Source organism: Ornithorhynchus anatinus, chromosome 8 (genome assembly GCF_004115215.2).
Source record: "Ornithorhynchus anatinus isolate Pmale09 chromosome 8, mOrnAna1.pri.v4, whole genome shotgun sequence".
Classification (NCBI taxonomy): Eukaryota; Metazoa; Chordata; class Mammalia; order Monotremata; family Ornithorhynchidae; genus Ornithorhynchus; species Ornithorhynchus anatinus.
In genome coordinates, this window is record NC_041735.1 from 8,090,630 (window position 1) to 8,113,923 (window position 23,294).

General features: G+C 48.5%; 1 protein-coding gene across 2 annotated transcripts in view; it reads left to right on the forward strand.

Annotated features, from left to right (window-relative positions):
* The window catches only part of SLC9A8 (solute carrier family 9 member A8), a 54,849-nt gene extending 37,563 nt beyond the window's left edge, over positions 1–17,286 (forward strand). For both annotated transcript variants that reach the window (XM_029070537.1, XM_029070539.1), the window contains 7 exons: positions 1,315–1,420; positions 5,647–5,763; positions 8,333–8,415; positions 10,256–10,367; positions 13,754–13,974; positions 14,887–15,033; positions 16,712–17,286. In XM_029070537.1, coding sequence (XP_028926370.1) covers positions 1,315–1,420; positions 5,647–5,763; positions 8,333–8,415; positions 10,256–10,367; positions 13,754–13,974; positions 14,887–15,033; positions 16,712–16,819 — 894 coding nt within the window. In that variant the 3' untranslated portion in view covers positions 16,820–17,286. The remainder of the gene's footprint in view (positions 1–1,314; positions 1,421–5,646; positions 5,764–8,332; positions 8,416–10,255; positions 10,368–13,753; positions 13,975–14,886; positions 15,034–16,711) is intronic.
* The last annotated feature ends 6,008 nt before the right edge of the window (positions 17,287–23,294 follow it).

The following is a 23,294-nucleotide window of genomic DNA, read 5'->3' on the forward strand; positions in this document are numbered from 1 at the left end:
AGATGAACTCCATTTCGGATGTAATTGCATTTCATTCTCCCATCTTCTAGTTTCCAGGTAAGTGAAACTACCAAAGAGCCCAAAATGAGGAAAATGCCATTTTTATCAAAAGTCATCCAACTGAGAAAATCACACAGCCCCACCAAAAGCATTTTCTGGAAGGCTGTGAAAATGGCCTGAGTTTTTCCAAAATGGGCTCTCTCTGAAAGCATTCTTCACAGTTTAATTTGGTTGCTTAACAACCTGTAAGCCCCTCCAACCGGAGAAACGGAGAGAAGCTTGTTTAAACCAGTCACCTCGGTCGCTTTAAAAAAAACACTGCTATTATGTCAAAAACAGAAACAATTGACAGACCGTCTCTATGCCAGCCCGATGCCACAGTTAGACATTGCCACCTGGGCCATCATGTCAAGCAGCTAGCTGTGGAGGTGGGTGGAACAGACGGCTTGTTCTGTAATGGGCACAACTTCTGCCTTGACACAGGAGGAATTTTCCAGGCACTCTTAATTTCTCACCAAATTAGGCTAGCTTAAATTTGTTATCGTTTGGTAGGTTTTTCCTAATGACTTTAGTAAATGAAGTGTGAAGGGAAAAGGAAAACAGTCCCCGATTATGGGTTGTTGTGTTTTTTTCTTTTCTTCAAGCCCCCCAACCATTGTTTATTTATCCAGAGTTTTCCACTGAGGTCAGAGTATTGCATTAGCTAAGAAAATAGGCAGTGAGGTCCTGTGGCCAGGTGAATAGGGACTTGTTGTTTTAAAGTGCCGTCCGTACCCTGGAGAGTCCTCAGGCACCTAACCTTAAGCATTTAGAGCCGAAAGTGCATTTTGGATTATGCGTACACAAGGTGCCGGGAAGTGGCAAGAGTAACGTAAAACAGCTTAAAATAGGGGAGGTGGTTTGAGGACCATCCTGTCATCTGGGAAAGGCAGCCTTTGGTCAGTGGAGCCCAGGCTGCAAAAGAAAGACCTATTTACCACGGGTAAACGTTAGGGAGTCGTCCTGGGATGAGCCACAGATCATCGAGAGTTACCCGAGAGGCGACGTCCATTGCTTCTGCTCAGGCTGTTTGGTTGTCTCGAAAGGCCATTAAAATTTCAAAATGTTTTCACATCTTTTTCAATCTCTCATGTTAATTGATTTTAAAAGAAAATTCCCAGTGACCCTTCTTCAAGAGTATTTGGTTGGTTGGAATATGAAACCTCTTCACGATACAGAAGTGAACAAAGAAAACCAACTTGGTGGGGTTTTGGGGTGGTTTTTTTTGGCCATTCATTGTTCTTGGAATTTCTTTCCTTAATAAGTGCATTTTAAGTATTGAAGCATATCGATTTAAGAAAAACACCATCCCTGGAGTTTGGAATGATGATTATCTTTGCTTACCTTCCTTATGGACTTGCGGAAGGTATTTCACTCTCAGGTAGGTTGCAAGGGAGAAAGGGAAGCAGTGTGGCCTAGTGGAAAGAGCACGGACCTGGGAATCATTCATTCCATGTTTCCCCACTCAAGAACCTCTAGCGATTACCCATCCACCTCCACATCGAACAGAAACTCCGTATTATCGGCTTTAAAACATTCAGTCATCTTGCCCCCTCCTACCTCTCCTCACTGGTCTACTGATACAATACAGCCCACACACTTCGCTCCTCTAACGCCACCGTACTCTCTGTATCTTCATCTCGTCTATTTTGCTGCCAACCTCTCGCCTAAGTCCTGCCTCTGTCCTCGAACGCCCTCCCTCTTCATATCTGACAGTTACCCTCCCCACTTTCAAAGCATCACTGAAGGTACATCTCCTCCAAGAGGCCTTCCTTGACTGAGCTTTCTTCTTCTCCCACTCCCTTCTACAGTGCCCTGATTTCTCCCTTTATTCACTCCTCCCTCAACCCCACAGCAATTATGTACATATCTGTAATTTATTTGTATTGATATCTGATTCCCTGTCTAGGCTGTGAACTCACTGTGGGCAGGGAATGTGTCTACCAACCCTTTTGCATTGTACTCTCCCAAGCGCTAAGTACAGTTTGCTCCGGACACAGTAAGCACTCAATAAATGTGATTGATTGATTGAATCAGGGAAACTGGATTCTAATTCCAGTTCTTCAAATGGCTTGCCCTGCTACCTTGGGTGAGTCACTTTCTCTGGGCCTCATTTTCCTTAAATGTGAACTGGCTATTAAATCCTACTCCCTCATACTTAGACTGCGAGCCCCACGTGGGGCGCCAACTGATAAAATGGAATCTACCCAGTGCCTAGAAAAGTGCTCTACACATAATAAGCACTTAGCAAATACCATCAAATAAATACATAAATCAAATTCTTGAGACACTTTATTTAACAGTTTGAACTAGGAACCCACGATCTGCAACTGAATCTCGATTTATTCTGCTTACATTTGTGCCACTTCCAGGAGCATTAGAGGGCAGCTGGGCTACATGGAGAGAGAATCAGGGAATCAACTCTAGTTTGTAAGCTCGTTATGGGCAGGGAACCTTTCCGCTAATTCTTTTGTATTGTATTCTGCCAAACCATTAGAGCAGTGCTCTGCACTCTGTAAATGCCATGGATTTATTAAATTGTAGTAAACTCCTCAAAGGCAGGGACCCTATCTCAAATTGCTGAATATTTCCAAATCAGTCACTCGGTCATATTTATTGAGCACTTACTGTGTTTGGGTTTAATATGAATATAGTATTTTGATCTGTTTTTTTTTAACAGTCCATCCATCAGTGGTGTTAATTTAGTGCTTACTGTGGGCCAACCACTGTACCCTTGGGAGAGAACGATGCAGTAAAGAGACATGTTCCCTGCCCACAAGGAATTCACAGTTTGGAGCGGGAGGCAGACATTAAAATATATTACTGATAGGGGAACGGGAGAGTATAAGGTTTGTTAAGTGCTTAGTATGTGCCAAGTTCTGTTCTAAGCACTGAGGTAGATACCAGGTCAACAGGTTGGACACAGTCCCTGTCCCATATGGGGCTCACAGTCTTCATCCCCATTTTACGGATGAGGTGTCTACTCCAGCACTTAGGACAGTGCCCGGCACTTAGTAAGTGCTTAACAAATACCACAGTTATTATTATCATTATTGTTACTATCATCATTATTAAACTTGCCATCACCCCAGTTCTGACCCCAGATTTCTAGTTAGTGTGACATGAGGAGAAAAGCAATCCTCTTTCTTCCTATAGTTTCATCTCTCCATCACCCCCTTACTCTTTCCCTTGTTATTCAGGTTTCACTGTGATTGGTTCCCAAAGCCAAACAAATCACCTGTTATAATTCATAGGATTGGTCTTTTTAATGCTGGGAATCAAGTTAGCAAAGTGGTCAACTCTTGAAAAACCCAGCAATTAAGGAGAAAGGTGACGTGATTTAACAGATGCTCATCTATCATCATCAGTGGTATATATTGAGCGCTCATTGTGTGTAGAACACTGTCCTAAGCGCTTGGGAGTACAATCCAACAGAGCTGTAACATGAATGAGCATTCTTCATGAGCAGAGTTTCTAACATGACCAATCTTCATGACAGGAGCCCAGGTGCATTATTTTCCCCCGCTTCCAGAAAATGAGCTATCAATTATTATCTGCAAGAAAGAAATAGGTCCATTTGCCTAATTTAGTATTTTGGGCTGTAAATTGACTGGTCTTCAAGAAAGATTGTATGTGAAGAAACATTTTCCAAGGTGAGTCCCTCAAAATGTGGAGAGCACTGTATTAAGTGCTTGGGAGAGGACAAAAGAATCGACAGCATCTCTAAAACGCAAGTGGTGGGAATTTTCTCCTAAACTCTTTGAATCCAACCCCTCACCCGCCTCAAAAATCCAGTCCCCTTTTCACCCCTGCCCTCAAAATGAAAGATTGGCACCTCTGCATCCTAATACCTCAACATAGCCAATAGAATTTATTTACAATCTATAATAAAACAGTTAAGGTGAGGAGGAAAAGAGGATAGAGTTGAGAAAAAATAAGTAATTTCCTGTCCTTGATTATTTTTTCTTCTTCTCTTCTCTACGATCTGCCCGGCTTTTTAATGGAAGGACCGTATTTAGGTTTCATTGCCTTGGTTTCCTTTATGCCAAAACGTGAGACGGCAAAGGGATTAGTTAATTCCTCAAAATAGATACCAGTTCCGGCAATTGCTGTATAATTAACGGCTTCCTTGCCGTGTTATTTTCTCCATTATGTAGAGATGGTGATGTTTATGCAATAGACTTGCCGGTTGAAGTGGCTTAGCTGAATTACATGTGATTTACTTTTCAATTGGAAATATCAGTTCCCAAAATTAGGTTTACGGAACACGGTAGAATGTGTTTTAGAAAGTGATTATGGTACCTTGTTTTCAAGGTTCACTGTCTTTGGAGCTTATTATAATAGTCGATTATTGCTGCTGTTCTAGTTAGCATCAAACTAGATCATTCCCCTACTTCAGAGCCTTCCTCTCTTCCCTGATGTAGCCCCCCCAAAATTCACGAATCAGTGTATCTCCTAATGTATTTTATGATTCATTATTCTCTTCTACGGTCGTGTACTCTGAACGATTGTTCGTCATCGGGTATGTGCTTGGCTTCCCCATTAAATTGTAGTAAACTCCTCAAAGGCAGGGACCCTATCTCAGATTGCTGAATATTTCCAAATCAGTCCATCGGTCGTATTTATTGAGCACTTATTGTGTGCAGAGCACTCTACTAAGAGCTTGGGAGAGTACAATGTGACAGTATAACAGAGTTGATGGACACATTCCCTGCCCACAAGGAGCGTACGATCTAGAGGGCCTAGTATGGTCCTTTTTCCAGAGCAGGTGTTCTGGAAAAGTTATAAGTAATCCCCTCACTAGGGAAAATTGTGAGGTACTGTATTTTGCTGTATTTTCATTGACCTGAAACCCAAAGCTAATGAGACTTTCTTTCCTTCAATTCCACTGAGGTCAATACCGATACAAAATAAATGGAAAAAAGTAAGTTCCGGGGATTAGTTTAGAGGCGAAAAGTTGTGTGGCCAAGTGGAAAGAGCACGGGCCTCGGAGTCAGAGGACCTGGGTTCTAATACCCGGCTCTTCCGCTTGCCGGGTGTGACCTTGGGCAAGTCCCTTAATTTTTCTGGGCCTCAGTTTTTGCATCTGTAAAATAGGGATAAAATTCCTGTCCCCCACCCTCACTCCCCGTGTTTGAACATGAGCCCGATGGGGGACGGAGACTGTGTCAGCCCCGGTGCTCAGTATAATGATTGGTTCAGAGTAAGTGCTTAACAGGTGCCCCCATTAGGCAAGGAAGAACTTTCCAAGGAATACCGTGACATCTTTTTTCAAAGGACATCTTTAAATCAGTATAGATTTTCTTCTGTCTCAGTTGGTTAAAAGTCTTGTACTTCCTGAAGGCAGGAGTGGAAATGGAAGCCCTTTTAAGCTCTTTTCTAGCCAGAGGATTGTGTGGTTTTCATGCTTATCTTGCAGCAGCATTGTGAAGGTCACCTAATTTATCTTTGAATTCCTCCAGTGAAAGACCAAATCTCTTCTTTGTTTGAAATCTAGGTCATCTTGGAGAAAAAAAGGCAACAGTGTCATTTAGTCACATGGAGTAGGTGCTTTTTCTGCTCCCTGTTTACTCTTTTGCGATAACGTCATTTAAAAATGTTTTATAGGTATCATGGCCATCCTGTTCTCTGGCATTGTGATGTCTCATTACACACACCATAATCTTTCTCCAGTTACCCAGATCTTGATGCAACAAACACTTCGAACCGTGGCCTTCATGTGTGGTAGGTTCTGTTCCTTCACGATCCCGACTTCTGTTGTGTGCTGACATGCGGCGTTCCTGTGCATGAAAAAAAAATAGATGGATGGGATGAATATAGGGAATTAATAATAGTGGCATTAATGGGAGGTTTTTAAAAAATGGGATTCATTCATTCAATCGTATTTATTAAGCACTTACTGTGTGCAGAGCACTGTTCTGAGCTCTTGGGAAGTACACTTCAGCAGCAAAGAGAGATAATCCCTGCCCACAATGGGCTCACAGTCTAGAAGGGGGGAGACAGACATCAAAACAAGTGAACAGGCATCAGTAGCATCATTATAAATAAATAGAATTATAGATACGTACACATCATTAATAAAAATAAATGCAATTATTGATATGTACATATATAGACAAGTGCTGTGGGGCAGGGAGGGGAGTAGAGGGATTGATCAGGGAAAACTCCCTGAAGGAGAACCGTGTTGGGCAGAAGGGAACAGGGAAACGCTTTGATCCCTAAAGGATAATTTGGGTAAAGATTCAAAAGGTGGGAGAAGACGACTCAGGAGCAAGACTCTACAAGCTAAACTTGACTGTAATAGAGAGTGTGGGACGGTAAAAGAGCCAAGAAGAGAGGCGTGGGCCGGAGCCGAAATTTGAAGGCCTCTAATTTTCGATCCACGGGGCGATAGGGGATTCACTAGGAGGCTGCGAATGGAGTAATGTACCCAAAGTGGTATGTCTAGGAAATGCCATTTGCCGGAATGGGTAGAACCCTCTGGAAGGGGAACAGATGGGAGAGCAGATAAGAGGATGGAATTACATTGAGGATGGAGGGTCTGGGCAGAGACGTGTGATGTTGCAGAGGAGGGAGGAGTTGATACTGGGGTAGGTGGATGGCAAATATGCTTAAAATATTCATGGGTAAGAGATGAAGATCTTAGCGCTCACATTAATGTGAAAGTTGGGGAGGACTTTGGGGGAAAGATGAGTGTCGCCGCAATCAATTTAGCAGGGTTTCATCCAATTAGAAACCTCTCGTATATGCGATAGAGGGCAAGGGGAGAAATGTCAGTCCAAGACAAAGAATCCGCAAAGAGGAATTGATTCTAGGGCTAGCGTTTGATATAGCGTCCCTCACCCTCTCATCCCTACCAGTTGTCACCGGGACAGTGGATGCCCCAGGGAGCAGGTAGACAGGGGTGCAGCCCATCGTGAAGCTTCTGCAAGAATTTTACATCCAAAACCCATTTTAGGGCCAAAGAATTGAAGTGAAAATAACACAGACTCCTCAACAGTTGCGTTGCTGGGCTCTGAGCTACCGGCTGTAGCTCATTCAAGCGAGTAGAGGAGTTATCGGTACCTCTTTCTCTTCTGGTCCAGGGAGTGGCAGCAGCCAAAAGGCCACAAAATTCTGGACCTACTCAAGAGGTATCAAAAACAAATCAAAAAATCTTCAGGTTTCCATTCCGTGAATCAGGGCAAGCCTGCATCCAGAGTACAACGGGCAGTCTGGGTCACCGAGTCTTAAAAAATGAAAATCTCCAGCCCTTGGAGGAATTCAGAGACAAACAACTAAAATGATTTGGAAAGTGAACTCCAAACCACTAGGAAAGCCCAGGGCAAGCTCCTTAAGAGTGAAATCACCGCCTAAGCTAGGCAGTTGTATAAGAGCAGCCCTGCTGGAACCAAGAAACTCATCTCCAGGTTCCAGCAGGAACAGCGGAGAAGACTTTGACCTGCCAAACTGATTATCAGGTAGCCATCAGTACACTGGGCACGGAGCTGGTCGATGCCCCCTCGGCTAACGCGAGCGGTCCGGCCATAAGTAGTCCAAGGCAATTTTTAATTACCCGCCTCTTTGAGTTTCTCTCCAGCTTTTATCATTCTTTGGTTTCAATCCACACAGTTCCCGGGTTGCTTGTTGTCCTTGTGCCTTGTTACGGTTTGAGCAATGGCTGCAATTAAGGAAATCACCAATTTCATAAACTACCTATTTAAGCGTGTACTGTCACCCTGAAAATAGAGGGTAATTGTCATTTGTGGCTGGACGTGAAGCAGAGGGTGGAGAGCGTAACTCTTCATGGGAACAGATCCTGGCAAAGCCCAACCTGCTCTGACATCTTCCTGAGGAAGCCAGAATAGAGAAACCAATGCTTTTAACTAACACTCACTCTCTCTCTCTCTCTCTCTCTCTCTCTCTCTCTCTCTCTCTCTCTCTCTCTTGCACACACACGCACACTCTGTTTAATTCCTCCCGTCACTCCTTTCTGGCCACAATGTTCAATTCAGTAAAGGGACAGATTGATTGTAGAGTCGTTTTCCTAGCCGACAGGTGCCCCTTTGGGAAAATATTTAAACAGTCGGCCTGTTGAATGAGAAGTTCCAAATCACAAAAAAAGTTTCCGCTTTTTGTTCCCCGTTTGCGGGATGTGGGAAGCAGTCGAAATGTTGGCAGGATAGCAGTCAGAGAGCAAACGGCTCTATTGGATTTGCCTAGCTAGGTCAGGGGGTTGAGTTGTTTTGTATCTTCTGTAAGCATCGAAGAAGGTGGTTGGGGCTGAGTGTTTTTCTCCTTTTGTTGGTTTCAGAAACATGTGTGTTCGCATTCCTTGGTCTGTCGATTTTCAGTTTCCCGCACAAGTTTGAAATTTCCTTTGTCATTTGGTGCATAGTAAGTACCTTCCTTTGCTCCCATTGCATTCTTCACCTAGGCTCTAATTTCACCAAGGTGAAGGCGGGCATGCCGGCAATTTAAGAAACCTCACCTATTTGCTCATGGAAGTCTAGAGAGCCTTGGCTTTTATGAAACCCCTTTGAGTCATTTTCAAAGTGACTTTCAATTTCTTTTTAAGGGTAAAATGAAACAAACGGGGGCTTCCAGAACTTTTTGCATAGGCTCATTTCTTTCAGTGAAATTTGGCACAGCGTGTCTCTTCATCCCTGTCCATCTTTTCCATTAAAAGCGCCACTCTCTGCATGGGTAATTTTGTCTCTCACTCTGTACTAAGCACTGGGGTGAATGCAAGATAATTAGGTCGTACACAGTCCCAGTCCCACATGTAAGTGTCAGGGGAGGAGAACGGGTACTGAATCCCCATTTTACAGATGAGGCTACCGAGGCACAGGGAAGTTAAGTGACTGTCCAGGGTCCCCCTGCGAGGCAAGCGGTGGAGCCGGGATTCAAACCCAGGTCTCATGACTCCCAGGCCTTCCCCGGCACCTGAAACCCAAATCCACAAAATCCCTCGAGTCAGTTGGGCAAGGCAGGGCAAGGATGGTCTCGGATGGGGATTAGTGAGCAGTTTCTTTGGGTGTGTGTCTGCCCGCTCCCCACCAGTTGGCATTGTGGTTTTCTTAGCGGCTGCTCACCCTAATTTGCCAAAATGTAATCGCCTTCTCTGTACTGATCGTCAGAATCAGTCATATTTATTGAGCGCTTACTGTGTGCAGAGCCCTCTACTAAGCGCTTGGGAGAGTACAGTATAACTGAGTTGATCAAAATATGCCAGGCACTGTCCAGAACCTACACGGACCCTGCAGTGAACAATATTATCAGTCGTATTTACTGTTTTCTGTGTGTATCCCCCTCTAGACTGTGAGCTCGTTATGGGCAGGGGCAGTGTCTATTTGTCGTTCTACTGTCCTCTCCCAAGCGTTTAGTCCAGTGCTCTGCACACAGTAAGCGCTCAATAAATACAAGTGAAGGAATGTGCAGAACACTGTACTAAGCGCTTGGGAGAGCACAGTACAATGGAATGAGCAGACGCCTTCCCTGCCCACAACGAGCTTAGAGCCTAGAGGGGAAGAGAGACATTAATATGAATAAGTTATACACAGCTGCTTCTCGGTTCCCGTGGACCCCGGCGGTTAGGAATGCGATTAGAGACTACTTTAAAATGGGTATTATTACGATTGTGATTTAAGATTATGACTACTGAATTTGTTAAGCACTAACAATGTGCCAAGCATTGTCCTAAGCTTTGGGGCAGATACAAGCCCTCACAGTCCAAGTAGGAGGGAGAACAGGTATTAGAGAAGTTGGTCCAAAGCAAGAGTGGGCTGAAAAGAATCTCTCGGTGTCGCCAAACGCTCCCTGGGCATTAGGAAAGTATAATCATTGCCAGCGTGTCTGCCTCTAGTTCTTAGTCTCCGTCAGAAACGGATTTTCATTCATTCATTCACTCAATCATATCTGTTGAGCGTTTACTGCGTGCAAAGTACTGTACTAAGCGCTTGGGAGAGGACAATATAACAACCAGACACATTCCCTGCCCACAACGAGTTTACAATCTAGAGAAATGGGTGGCTCGATCCTTTTACAGACGGATGGAAGCCTGAATCTAAAATGCCGCTCCCTTTGGACGACTCTGCAATGTCAGGGAACTCTGTATGGTTTGTATCTGTTTTCCCGGAGAAAACGGTCACCACCAGAGGGGTTGAGTTCACCAGCCGCGGCTTGCAAAGTCGGGAGTTTCTGTTGACGTTGAAAACCATTTGCCTGCTCTTGACAGGTGCTTGTGCTGTTCGGCAGAGCAGTGAACATTTTCCCACTCTCCTACCTCCTGAATTTCTTCCGAGACCACAAAATCACCCCGAAGATGATGTTTATCATGTGGTTTAGTGGTAAGTGCGATCTCCTGAAGGAAACAGTTGGAAGATAAGAACTGTGTGTTGTGAGAGGTACAGAAATGTGTGGTGTCATCTGGGTAGGTGCCTGTCCCTCCCAGGCCCTCTTGAGCTCTCTTTCCCTCGTAAACCAAAGACGGTTTTGGCCGCAGACAAACTGCCTCTCCCTGTCCACAGAGTGGGAAAAAAAAAAAGTCTTTGTCTCTGGAAACCGGAAAAGTGAAAATCTAGGACCCAGGAGAGATTACCAGTCACTGTACGTTTTGTTTTGGGTTAGAAAATCCGTACAACCCATTAGAAAGTTACTCATCATCGCATCAGAGCCGCTCAGCGATTGTTCAGAAATACTTGTGGTTTTTCACACCAGCATTCCCAGGTTGTGGTGACCTCTTTAATGAATCTTCAGTGTTGTTGTTTTTTTAAAAAAAAAAAAACACCACCTCATCATGACTCTGGTGAGGTTTCTCATTTCAGCACAGCAATTAAACTGTTTCTGATCAGTGCTTTTTTTCTCTGGGGAAAAATTTGTTGAGGAACTCTCTCATTAAGCCAAGTGTCGAGGCTGGGTTTGGGGTCGGACTTTAAAATGGGTTTTATTATGATTGTGATTTAGGATTATGACTATTGAATTTGTAAAGCGCTAACCGTGTGCCAAGCATTGTTCTAAGCTCTGGGGTAGATACAAGCCCTCGCAGTTTAGGTAGGTGGGAGAACAGGCATTAAATTCCCATTTTACCAATGAGGAAACCGAGGCCCAGAGAAGGGAAGTGACTTGCGCAAGGTCACACAGAAGCTCTGGGGCAGATATAAGCCCTCACAGGCTAGATAGGGAGAACAGGCTTTAAATTCCCATTTTACCAATGAGGAAACTGAGGCCCAGAGAAGAGAAGTGACTTGTGCAAGGTCACAGAGCAGGCACTTGGTAGAGCCAAGGTTAGAACCCAGGTCCTCTGACTTCCTGGCTCGCGCTTTTTCCACTGGTCCACGCTGCTCCATCTCTCTGCAAAACGCCCTGCAGAACCTGGTTCCTGGTCCCCAGGACTCCTCCTAAGGTCCAAACGGTGAGGGTATTGTCCGGCCCCCTCTGCTGTGCAATCCAGAGCCCCTCCGTCTGGGCGACTCCCGGACCCAGTCCTTCGGGGACTTGAGCTCAGGGTTGAGGAGAAGCATTTACGGAGTGGGACTATTGCACTTCCTTCTAAAAATAAGAATCGTGGCATTTATTAAGAGCTTACTATGTGCCAGGCACTGTACTCTGAGCTGGGGTAGTTACAAGATAATCGGGTCGGACACAGTCCCTGTCCCACATAGGACTCGCATTCTTAATCTCCATTTTATAGATGAGGAAACGGAGGCACAGAGAAGGAAAGTGACTTGCCCAAGATCACACAGCAGACAAGTGGTAGAGTCAGGATTAGAACCCAAGTTCTCTGACTCCTAGCTCATGTTCTTTCCACTGAGCCAAGCTGCTTCTCTGAAGCGTTCTCTTACCGAAAGCATTCTGCTCCTTAAATGCCGCCTGCCCTCCGTCTTCCCACGTCCCTAGTAACTCATTCATTCATTCAATTGTATTTATTAACCACTTACTGTGTGCAGAGCACTGTACTAAGCGCTTGGGAAAGTACAATACGACGATAAAGAGAGACAATCCCTGCCTGAGCGCTTACTGTGTACAGAGCACTGTACTAAGCGTTGGGAGAGCACATACTCATTCCTTGCCCATTAATCTGTTTATTTATATTCATGTCTGTCTCCCCCTCTAGACTGTGAGCTCGTCGTGGGCAGGAATGTGTCTGTTGTTGTATTGTTCTCTCCCAAGGCTCAGTGGAAAGAGCCCGGGCTTAGGAGTCAGAGGTCATGGGTTCTAATCCCGGCTCCACCACCTGTCAGCAGTGTGATTTGGGGCAAATCATTTAACTTCTCGATGCCTCAGTTACCTCATATGTAAAATGGGGATGAAGACCGTGAGCCTCACGTGGGACAACCTGATTACCTGTATCTACCCCAATGCTTAGAATGGTGCTCGGCACATAGTAAGCGCTTAACAAATATCAACAATATTATTATTATTATTATTACAGTGCTGTGCACACAGCAAGCGCTCAATAAATACAATTTATTGAATGAATGGATTCTGGCCACACCTCGCATCCCACATCCCCCGGTCTCCACTAAACCCAGGAGTCGCATCCATGGATTGGCTTTCCCTTTGAGCCCAGCGGTCTCACTGGGAGCTGTGTAACAGCCAACGGCCACGCTTTGAACCCGGGATGGAAACCTAGGTTTTCCTGTCGTACACTCAGTAAGGTCAACTTACTGCCTACCTCCTCTAATCGCTCACTGTTACTCCTACTCTCCGACTCCGACTTCTCTTTCCCCCTCCCATCAAGTTCCTCGTTGATCCCTGTCAGGTCCCGTGGGAGCGTTGATCGCCGCCCCCGTGCTAGGGTGGTCCAGATACCGAGCTCCCTAGAAATGCCATCAGATAGTATTTATTGAGCGCCCACCGTGCGCGGAGCACTCCGCTCAGCACTGGGGATAGTAGTTTGTAGACGTGAAGCGGACTTCGAGGCTAATGGGGAGGCAGGCACTGAAATCATTTATTCACCCAATCATTCAGTTGTATTTATTGAGCAATCAGAAGGGCCTGGGTTCTAATCCCAGCCCTGCCGCTTATCTACTGTGTGGAATTAAGACTGTGAGTCCTACGTGGGACAAGGACCTGATTAACTTGGATTAGCATTTAGTACAGTTCCCGGATCGTAGTAGGCGCTTAACAAATACCATTAAAAAAAAGAAACTCTTCTGGAAGTCAAGGTCAATCTGTATTCTCTACCAAGTCCCACAGGTATGGGGATGTGTTTTTAGGGTACATCTGAATTGAAGCACCTCCACTCGATCCATCAATGTATTGAGCGCTGTGTGCAGAGCACTGTACCTAGGAACTTGGGAACATACAGTACGAAAGAGCTGACATTTCACATTGGCCTCTAGTAGGCTTCGGGCGAAATGGGGTGTTCTGGGTGAGGAGGCATTGGCACATTGGTTGACTTTTGAAAGTTGACTCACCTAGCCGCTTTAGATCTCAGTTTCCCTGACCCGATACCTTTTCTCAGAGGTGGGAGCGTAATTCAGAAAACGAAGAAAAAGAAAATGTGAAATGGTGCTGGGAGAAGAGGTGCTCTATAAATCTGAAATTAAATTCGACTGTAAGAAGGTGTTTCTTTGAGACTTGTAAAATGACTTATTTCAACTCTGTTACCATTTTGTCAAATTTTAAAAATATTGAGGGTGGTTCTTGCCACCAGAATGATTCCTCTCTCTCCTCTGTCTCTCTTTTTCTCTCCCTCCCTCCGTCCCTCTGTCCCTCTCTCTCGGTCCAGGTTTGCGTGGGGCGATTCCCTATGCCCTGAGCCTTCATTTAGGTTTGGAACCCATCGAGAAGCGGCAGCTGATCGGGACCACGACCATAATCATCGTCCTCTTCACCATCTTGCTTCTGGGAGGGGGAACGATGCCCCTCATCCGACTGATCGATATTGAAGATTCCAAAGTGCGGAAAAAGAACAAGAAGGATATCAATCTCAGCAAAACAGAAAAAATGGTAGGCGTTGGCTGTGTTTGGACCTTACGGGAAATGAAATCACGGCCTAGGTGGTGGTTCGTGCGGGTTCTGGATCAGCTGAAAATGGAGACCGACCAGGAGGTTCCCATCATCCCTAAGATCTCCGTCTCCTCGGACAGAACCGGTTTTCCCCCCGGGATCTCGCCTGGATCCCTTTCCGGCCTTGACACCTGGCCCGAAACCTCCGCTTGGAGGCTGAGAGGTTTATCCTTTTCCCCTGCCGGGAAGGGCCAACAGTCACTTCCCTGATTCTTGCGGAGCCCTTGCTGGGCGTTTGGATGGTTCCCTAGCAGGGCTGACTTGCGCAGTGAAGGGCTGCCCGTACCTGGGCCGGGACCGGTAAGGACCACCTGGGCACACTGATGGCCGTAAGGACTTTTCACCCAGGCTCTTACCGAGAAGAAGAGTGCCCCCGGGGTGATGTGGGAGGAGAGGATAAACAAGCATGGGCTTTTCAGCCTTCCGAGATGCTGGAAGGAGGCCGGTACTGGCCAGAACTCAGCTCGGTTTAAGAAAAGGCCCCAGAGCCGGGGTTCTGAGGCAGCGGGGCCCGCCAGTGTGGGCCAGGGGGTGGGGGGCCGGGCTAGGGACTGTCCCCGTCCTTTACCGCCTCTTCGGTCACCAGCAGCCGTAGCCCCACCTCTCCCATATTTTATTCCTCGCCGGAGCCCTGAGCTGCGTGTCTACAGTCGTCTTCAGTGGCCACTCTCAACCCCCTGACCTGTTCACTCACCACCCTTAGCCCCAACGCCATCTTGTCGGGTACAGGACGGACGGTGCGGTGGAAGCAACGCAGGGTGAGGAGGAGCGATCTGTTGGTCCCAGTTTTCCGGTTGTATGTTTGTTTTATTTTCGGCACAGGAAATAATCTTCCTCCCGCCCTCTCCCTAGGGTAACACCATCGAGTCCGAGCACCTGTCGGAACTGACAGAAGAAGAGTACGAAGCCCACTACATCAAACGTCAGGATCTCAAAGGCTTCCTGTGGCTCGATGCGAAGTATCTGAATCCTTTTTTCACCAGGAGGTTGACTCAGGAGGTGAGTTTTGCTTGCAATAATGGTGACGATAATGGTAGGATTTGCTTTAAGTGTGTTCTGGGTCCCAAGATCTGTAGTGAGTACTGAGATAGGCACAAGAAAGGCAGATCAGACCCCGTCCCTTTCCCACACGTGGCTCGCAGTCTAAAGAGGAGGAAGAACAGGTATCTTCTCTCCATTGGAACAGAGGAGAAAGCTGAGGCACGGAGACATTAAGTGACATGCCCAAGGTCACGCGTCTAGCCAGTGGCGGGCAGAGATTAGAACCCAGGTGTCCTGTCGCTGAGGCCTGGGTCTTTTCACTAGGCCACCCTGCTGACCTGTTAGTGCTCCAACTTCCCGAGGCGCTAATTTAGCCTTTCCCCGACCCTTGCGGCACCGGCAGCGGTGAGCCTCCAGTCGAGGCGGCCGAGGCTGATGAAACGGCGTTGGTCCGTTCTGCTCTGGACCGAGCAAATCAAGAGCTAATTCACGTGCTCACATTCCCTACACTCCCGAGGCAGGAAGCTTCCGTGGGAAGTATTGGGAAGCAGCGTGGCTCAGTGGAAAGAGTCCGGGCTTGAGAGTCAGCGGTCGTGGGTTCTAATCCCAGCTCTGCCGCTTGTCAGCTGTGTGACTTTGGGCAAGTCACTCAACTTCTCTGGGCCTCAGTTGCCTCATCTGTAAAATGGGATGAAGACTGTGAACCCCATGTGGGACAACCTGATCACCTTGTATCCCCCCCAGTGCTTAGAATAGTGCTTTACACATAGTAAGCGCCTAATAAATGCCATAAAAAAAAGTATTCATTAAATTCATCATCTTTGGTTTTCCTGTAGCTGCTAGATTTAGTACGAGTTTAACCGGAGAGTATTTCTTTTGTGAAGAAAATTTTGGTTTTCATCCCAGAGCTTTAACCCATCATTTTCCCTTTTCCCCGTTCACATCAATCAGAACAACTTGGGAGAATAGAGAGACTCGTTAGATTTTTTTGAGGGGACCATCCTCGGCCTAATTTGCCATTATCCTGACCAGTCTGATGCCCATGCTGGCTAAATATCATGTGCTTTCAGTGTCTTCTGTTAGGTTTGACCTTATCCTTTGAGGTCCTGTTTTATTTTCAAACCTCATCTCTTTCCGTTCCCCATTACTCCCCAGGAGACTGGCTTATTATACCCGATTCAAGCCCTTTGAGGTGTTGGTCAGAGTAAGCGAATCTGGCCGTCCGCGCCGCTGCCGTTATATTGTTGAATTGTATTTTCCCCAGCGCTTAGTACAGTGCTCTGCACCCAGTAAGCGCTCGGTAAATACAATCGACAGACAATGAAATGGACCTTTGGATTTTGACCAAGGAGCCAAAGGCTCATTCTCTTGGGGAAGGAAGATTTAAACTTCCTGTCGTCGGTCAGTCGGTCGGTGGTATTTATTGAGCACTTTCTGGATGCAGAGCACTGTTCTAAGCTTAGGAAAGGGCGGGTCAGCAGAGTCGGTAGAAATGTACCCTGCCCCTGAGGAGTATACAACCCGGAGGGGGAGACAGAAATTAACAGAAACCGAGTAGGAATAGGGACCTAAGCGCTGTGGGGCTGAGGGAGGGGTGAAAACCAAGTCCCCAAAGGGTAGAGAACCAAGGGCAGAGCTCAGTTTTGACTTCCGAGCCGCCTCACCAACAGCAACCGCTGGCTGTCTCCCGCTTCAGGACGTACATCATGGTCGAATCCAGATGAAGACGCTCACCAACAAGTGGTACGAAGAGGTGAGGCAGGGACCGTCCGGCTCAGAAGACGACGAGCAGGAGCTGCTGTAGCCAGGAGGAGGACAGGGCTGACTGGCTTCCATTTAGATCACCTCCGCTAGACTGCAACAGGACTCCCGGCCCGGGGCGGACAGAGCCAGGCAATTTTGGAAGTTTCAAGTCCTCTCCGAAAGTACCGCCGGTGCGGTGACGTAAGTTAGGTCATCCTCCGGAGGCCCCGCCGGCATCAAAGCGCAAAGCGGCAAATCCTTTCAGGCAGGATTTTCCCGACCGAGGTGGTCGTCGGACCTCGGGGCCGCCGCGGTTGTGTCGACGCCACCTGGGGTGTCAGTCAATCGAGGGCATTTATTGAGCGCTTACTGTGAGCAGAGCACTGTACTGAACGCTTGGGAGAGGACACCGAAAAGATAACCTATCAACGCCTAGCTGGGCGGCAGTTCCCCGGTCAAATTTTTCCATTTTTCCATTTGTCTTTGGCTGTCCTTGCCCGTAAAGAATCTGCCATTTCTTCACTTGCACGTTTCGGTCCCTGGGTGTAATTCCCGCATCTGCAGGGGCACGTCGCTACACACATGTAGGCACTTTGGGAGTTGCTCTTTTCCAGATTTTCACTTTCACCCGACTGACCGGGTAAATAGAGCAGGTAGCCACATGCTCTTTGTGGGCAATTTTTAAGTGGAGGTCGCCCGATATACCAAGATCGCTGTGGCCGGTAGTGCTCCGTGAAGTGCCGAAGCCCTCGGAATCCATTTTTTTCCCTCTCCCAAGGAGAAAAAAAACACACGATGCTTAAAAACACGCCCACGTAGGCACCACAGTGTGCTAAAGGTCAGGGGGGTGGGCAACTACTTTCCTTTCCAGCGATCCCTGGAGATATTGTGAGCATTTACACTACAGATTTTAGAAGAGGCTCAAATGCGGTGACAGCGAATGCGGGCCCTGAGATCATTCAACTTTCTCAAGGGGCAGGCGGAGAGCCACCCCGTCCCCGCCCCCCTGCCCCCGAATCCTTCAGCCAGCCCCGCGAGACGTGCATGTGCTTGGTTTCAGTGTTTCTCCCTTTAGGATAGTGCCAACTGCAAGCCATCCAAATACCTAACTCTGTTCATCGTTCAGACAGTCCTTTTTAAGCGTCAGTCCGTTTCTCTGTGATTCCGAGGCACCTTCCGGGGAGAACGAACGCCCTCTTGAATCTGACTTTCTCCTTCTGCACCTGAGCGGTATTCTCAGGCAACACAAACCTTCCACCGAAGCCCAAGGCCGCTATTCTCTTTCCCCTGGGATTCATGTGGACGAGCCCCGCTCCCCATCTGTTACGATAAGCGTAGTCTCGAGACCGAGGGGCACCCACGCTGGCTCCGGGGGCGGGCGGGGAGCTGAGAGAGAGTCCGTTCGCTGCCAACAGAGTCAGTTTGAAGCAAAGTGGGTATGGATTTTCTTTCTCTCTCTTTCTCTCTCCTGCTGCTTTGTAAGCAAGGCCAGTAGCCGCCTGTCTGCCCAGGCCTCGCCACTGGCGGATGTCTTGCCCGGCTGGCTTCAGAGCAGAGGTTGACGCTCGTGCTTTTTTGTTCAATTCAGTGTTAAAGCATGGTGCGACTCTGTGGGGCATGGAATCTTTTCTCAGGAGCACTGTGGCTGTTACCTATATTTTTTTTTAGGGTCTCCGTTAAGCATTTATTAAGTACTAGGCCCTGTGCTCAGCTCTGAGCTAGATATAAACTAATCAGGTTGGACACAGTCTGAGGCCCAGAAAAGTGAAGTGACTTACCCATGGTCACCCAACAGACACGCGGTGGAGCCGGGATTAGAACCCAGGGCCTTCTGACTCCCGGGCCCGGGCTATATCCGCCAGGCCACGCCGCTTCCACTTATCCGTAAGGAGCCTCGGTTCAGTCGGAGCAGCGTGCGACAGGGTGTGTGAGCTCTACCTTCTTGGGAATTACAGTTGGTTGGGAGACACACGTCATTCGCTTGGGCCTCTTGGGACCCAAAAAGGCTGATCTGGGATAGAGAAAGCTCCCAGAGCATCGGCATTATCCCTCCACCTACAGTTTAGGGGTAAACGTATAATTAATGACTCTTTTTAAAGAGGAGACATGTTCTCAGCGTGAGATCTGGGGCTTCTTAGAGCTTAGCCGTTCAGGGGTCCTCGGAGCCAGCGGCTAATCACCCCAGTTCCTCCACTGGCCTCGGGGCAGGTCCCGTGGAAGAGCCACGAAAGGGTGAAGGTTGTTTCCATTCTTCTCTCCCCAGCCCCGCTGCCAAGATTTTCAGAGTCAAGTTTAGGATTATTTTATAAATGTTCCAGCATCACCGCATCGCCCTCACAGCCGGGGCGATACCCGATCGGGCGGCCGCGCTGCCCGAGGAGGCGCGGATCTCCGCAGACGGCTCCGGCGACCCCCGCGTCTTGGGACGGGCCTCGGACCAGGGCGGGGAACGGGAACATCCGAGTTTCCGTCGGCATGCGAGCCCCCTAGAGGGACGGGGATCCGGGTGGAGAAGCAGCGTGGCTCGGTGGGAAGAGCCCGGGCTTCGGAGTCGGAGCTCGTGGGTTCGAATCCCGGCCCCGCCACCTGTCAGCCGCGCGACCGTGGGCGAGTCGCTTCTCTGTGCCCCAGTCACCTCGTCTGTAAAACGGGGCGTAACCGTGAGCCCCAGGTGGGTCAACCTGATGACCTCGTATCTACCCAGCGCTTAGTAAGCGCTTTAACCAATACCAACACGATTATTCGCTCCCCGGCCTTAGCGCAGTCAGCACTTGGTAAATTCCGTTTCGACCACCGCTCTGGACAGGTCACTTCCGCCGCCCTTTTTCCATCGGAAGAGGAGAAGGCTTCTGAGTCCTCAGGATGGGACCCCGCCGTGGAAATGAGTGGTAAGGCAAGGCAAAGGAGTTGTTGCAGGGGAGAACAACCCAAGGGCTGGTGCAGGTTTTGCGCAGAAGTCGAGATGACGCCTTAATCAGTCGAAAGAGTCTCTCCTGCCCTCTGCTGGAAAAATACAGATCACCTGTCCTGAACCGATGACATTTGAACAAGGGGTTGGTTTATTCCCGAGCAAATTAGCTGTCTCTTCCCCATTTCGGTTAAATGATTTCCTCAGATATCGATTATAATACGAAGAATGGAAGCCGCCAACGGAGAAGCAGCGTGGCTCAGTGGAAAGAGCATGGGCTTTGGAGTCAGGGCTCATGAGTTCGAATCCCAGCTCTGCCACCTGTCGGCTGTGTGACTGTGGGCAAGTCACTTCACTTCTCTGGGCCTCAGTTCCCTCATCTGGAAAATGGGGATTAAGACTGTGAGCCCCACGTGGGACAACCTGATTCCCCTGTCTACCCCAGCGCTTAGAACAGTGCTCGGCACATAGTAAGCGCTTAACAAATACCAACATTGTTATTATTATTATTATTTTTTGCCAGTCGTGTTGCCAGAGAACTTAGAATTAATAATAATAATAATAATAATGTTGGTATTTGTTAAGCGCTTACTATGTGCCGAGCACTGTTCTAAGCGCTGGGGTAGACACCGGGGGGATCGGGTCGTCCCACGTGGGGCTCACCGTCTTATTCCCCATTTTACAGATGAGGGAACTGAGGCACAGAGAAGTGAAGTGACTCGCCCACAGTCACACAGCCGACAGGTGGCAGAGCCGGGATTCGAACTCATGAGCCCTGACTCCAAAGCCCGTGCTCTTTCCACTGAGCCACGCTGCTTCTTCTGGAAATAGAGAATGCGCGGTAGCGGCGGTTTGAGGAATACGATTTCTCTCCCTGTTTTATTTAGTGGCAGTCTGCACCTTCTAATCATATCTTGAGAAGCAGCGTGGTTCAGTGGAAAGAGCCCGGGCTTGGGAGTCCGAGGTCATGGGTTCGAATCCCGGCTCCGCCACTTGTCAGCTGCGTGACTGTGGGCGAGTCACTTCATTTCTCTGTGCCTCAGTTACCTCGTCTGGAAAATGGGGATTAACTGTGAGCCTCACGTGGGACAACCTGGTCACCCTGTAACTACCCCAGCGTTTAGAACAGTGCTCTGCACATAGTAAGCGCTTAACAAATAGCAGCATATTATTAGTATATCTTCATTGCTTTTAAATGGGATTAGCGAAGCTAAGAAAAGAGCCTCTTGTGTCTACCTGATCAGGTCATCCGGATGCTAATGACGTCCTAAAAACAGAGACGATGGAAATCACCCCTAGCCAACCAATCGCTCAATCAGTGGTATTTATTGAGTGCTTACTCTGTGCGGAACGTCGTACTAAGCGTTTGGGAGAGTACGATCCGAGAGTCGGCAGGTACGTTCCCTGCCCACAGCGAGCTTACAGTCTAGAGGGGAAAGCACCATCCCGCCGCCGGCTCCCCGAACCTCAGAAGGAAATGTTTCCTTGGAATTTTGACCAATTTCATGGCTTCAGTGGTGCGAGCATTTGCTGTGAGTGATCCAGCAGTGGGAGATTGGGAAAGGGCCTGGCCGTGGCTGAGAATGATAGGAATGAGAGACGACGGACAAGCAGCTCTCCCTTGGCTCCATGAGACGGGGGTGGTGGGGTATCCAGGTTCCCATCTGCTACCCACCGCCACCGACTGGGCTTCCCCGTTGAACTGAGCCGGTGGGGCTCACATCCTCCTTAAACAGGTCTCTTGTGTCCTGACAGTCCAGGTTTGGATGCAAACTGGCTCTTAAAAGCTCCCCAGCTCTTACTCGTTTTCTGTCGGTCCGGACCAGGGCCTCTGGGATCATAACCGACCCTTCGGTCGGCTAGTTCCTCGGTGCTCACAGAATGTGAATCGGTCATAATTCTAGCCCTCCAGATCTCTTCTGCTGATTGCTCCGAAGGACCAGTTAGGTGAAACGGCAAGAGCGCTCAATGGGTAGAGGAGTCCCGAGCCAAGGCGCGGGCACGCCAACCGAGAGGGCCAGCCGGGATGGCCTCGCGGACCGCGAAACAGGAAGGCTTCTGGGAAGGGCCAGCGAAAAAGTGAAGACGGCCACCTCTCTTCCATCCGTGGGTGGAAAGTCACTGAATCCGCACTTCCTGCCGGGAAGATCGAGAGGTAAAATTGGGTCATTTAAACCCTTTCTAGTTTAACAAGGTTTCCGGGAGATGTGCTCTGTGGAAGGCGGCTTCGCAGCCAGAGCGTGTCGGTGTCGGCGGGAGCTGAATCTCTAAAGCCTCAGACTGTAAATTGGAAAGAAAATACATCCCGGTAAATCCTCCACCGTGGGCCGGTTTCCCTCCCACAGCTACGGTGGCGTTGAAACTCTTCAGGCCGATCCGGCAGGTAAACACCGTGGGGGTGGCTATCGTGTTTAACGCGAGATTAAAAGAAGTAACTTGCCTCCTCTCCCTCCCTGATCCCTGCTTCCTAGGCCGTTGAGCCTGGCTTCCTCGGAGAGATCCTTATCGGTCTCCCCGCCTGACGGCGGTCTGCAAAGCTACTTCAGCGGGAGGGCACGTTTGGCAAATCCCGGGTCGGAAATGCCGACGCGATGTTTGGGAGGCTCGACTTGGTAAACAGGTGTGTGATGAGCCAGGGCTCGTGGGGCGATTGGCATAAGTACACCCGGTTCTTCGGCAAAACGGTCCTCGCAAAACGTCGCATTTAGGAAAACTCGCGTGATAGTGGTCCCGCGAGGCAGGCAGGAACGGACGGAGAACATACCGAGGTGCGGCCGGGAGGCTACGTGGGCCTTGCGGTGTCGGTTCATCCCCTAGACTGCTCACTGTGGGCACGGAATGTGTCTTTTTATCCCTCTGTTGTCCTCTCCCAAGCCCTCGGTACAGCGTTTCGCACCCAGTAAGCGCTCAATAAGTCCGATGGAGTGAATTTCGAAAGCCGCCCTCTCAGTGGTCAACGGACGTGCTGCCTGAATGGGTCTTGTCCCCCTCTCACCTGAAACTTGCACTTTATTGCCCCCGCCCCAACGTGGCCCCGAGGAAACGCAGTCACGCTAGCGGGGCGCCGGGGATCGTGTTGCTTGCTGCGCGTGCAGACGTATTTATTGCTCAAACCAAAGTGGTCCTCTCTTCTCTTCCATACGGAGCTTCTGCGAAACAAAGCTCTCTGTTGCCTGCATTCTGTGACTGAATTTCTATTGTTATCTTTTAAAGTGATCCTCTTTCATTTATGACTGCAGTTCTGTGGCTTGTGTTTGGTTTTGTTTTCTAAATGCCGTGATGCCTTTCAACGGGCAGAGTAACAGGTTGTTCTTTTTTTCTTCCCAAATAAGCTGTGATGAATGTTCTTTAGTCCTTAGAATCGGATTTCTGTGAAAGGCTAGGCAAACTATTTGTTCTCCGTTTGCATTGTGGAACTGGGGAGGGGGTAGGTCAGGCCAACGTGCGTTTGGTGGCTAGAAGCCCCCCTTAACCGTGGTTACGTAGTGTTTCTAGAGGAAGGGAGACGATAATGGAGAATGGGGAATTTATTTTTCAATAAAATCGCTGGTGAACACAGGCTTGTGACTCATTCTGGGTCTGGAGTGATTCTCGGGCGCGCGATATCCAAGCGTTCTGGACGTTGGCT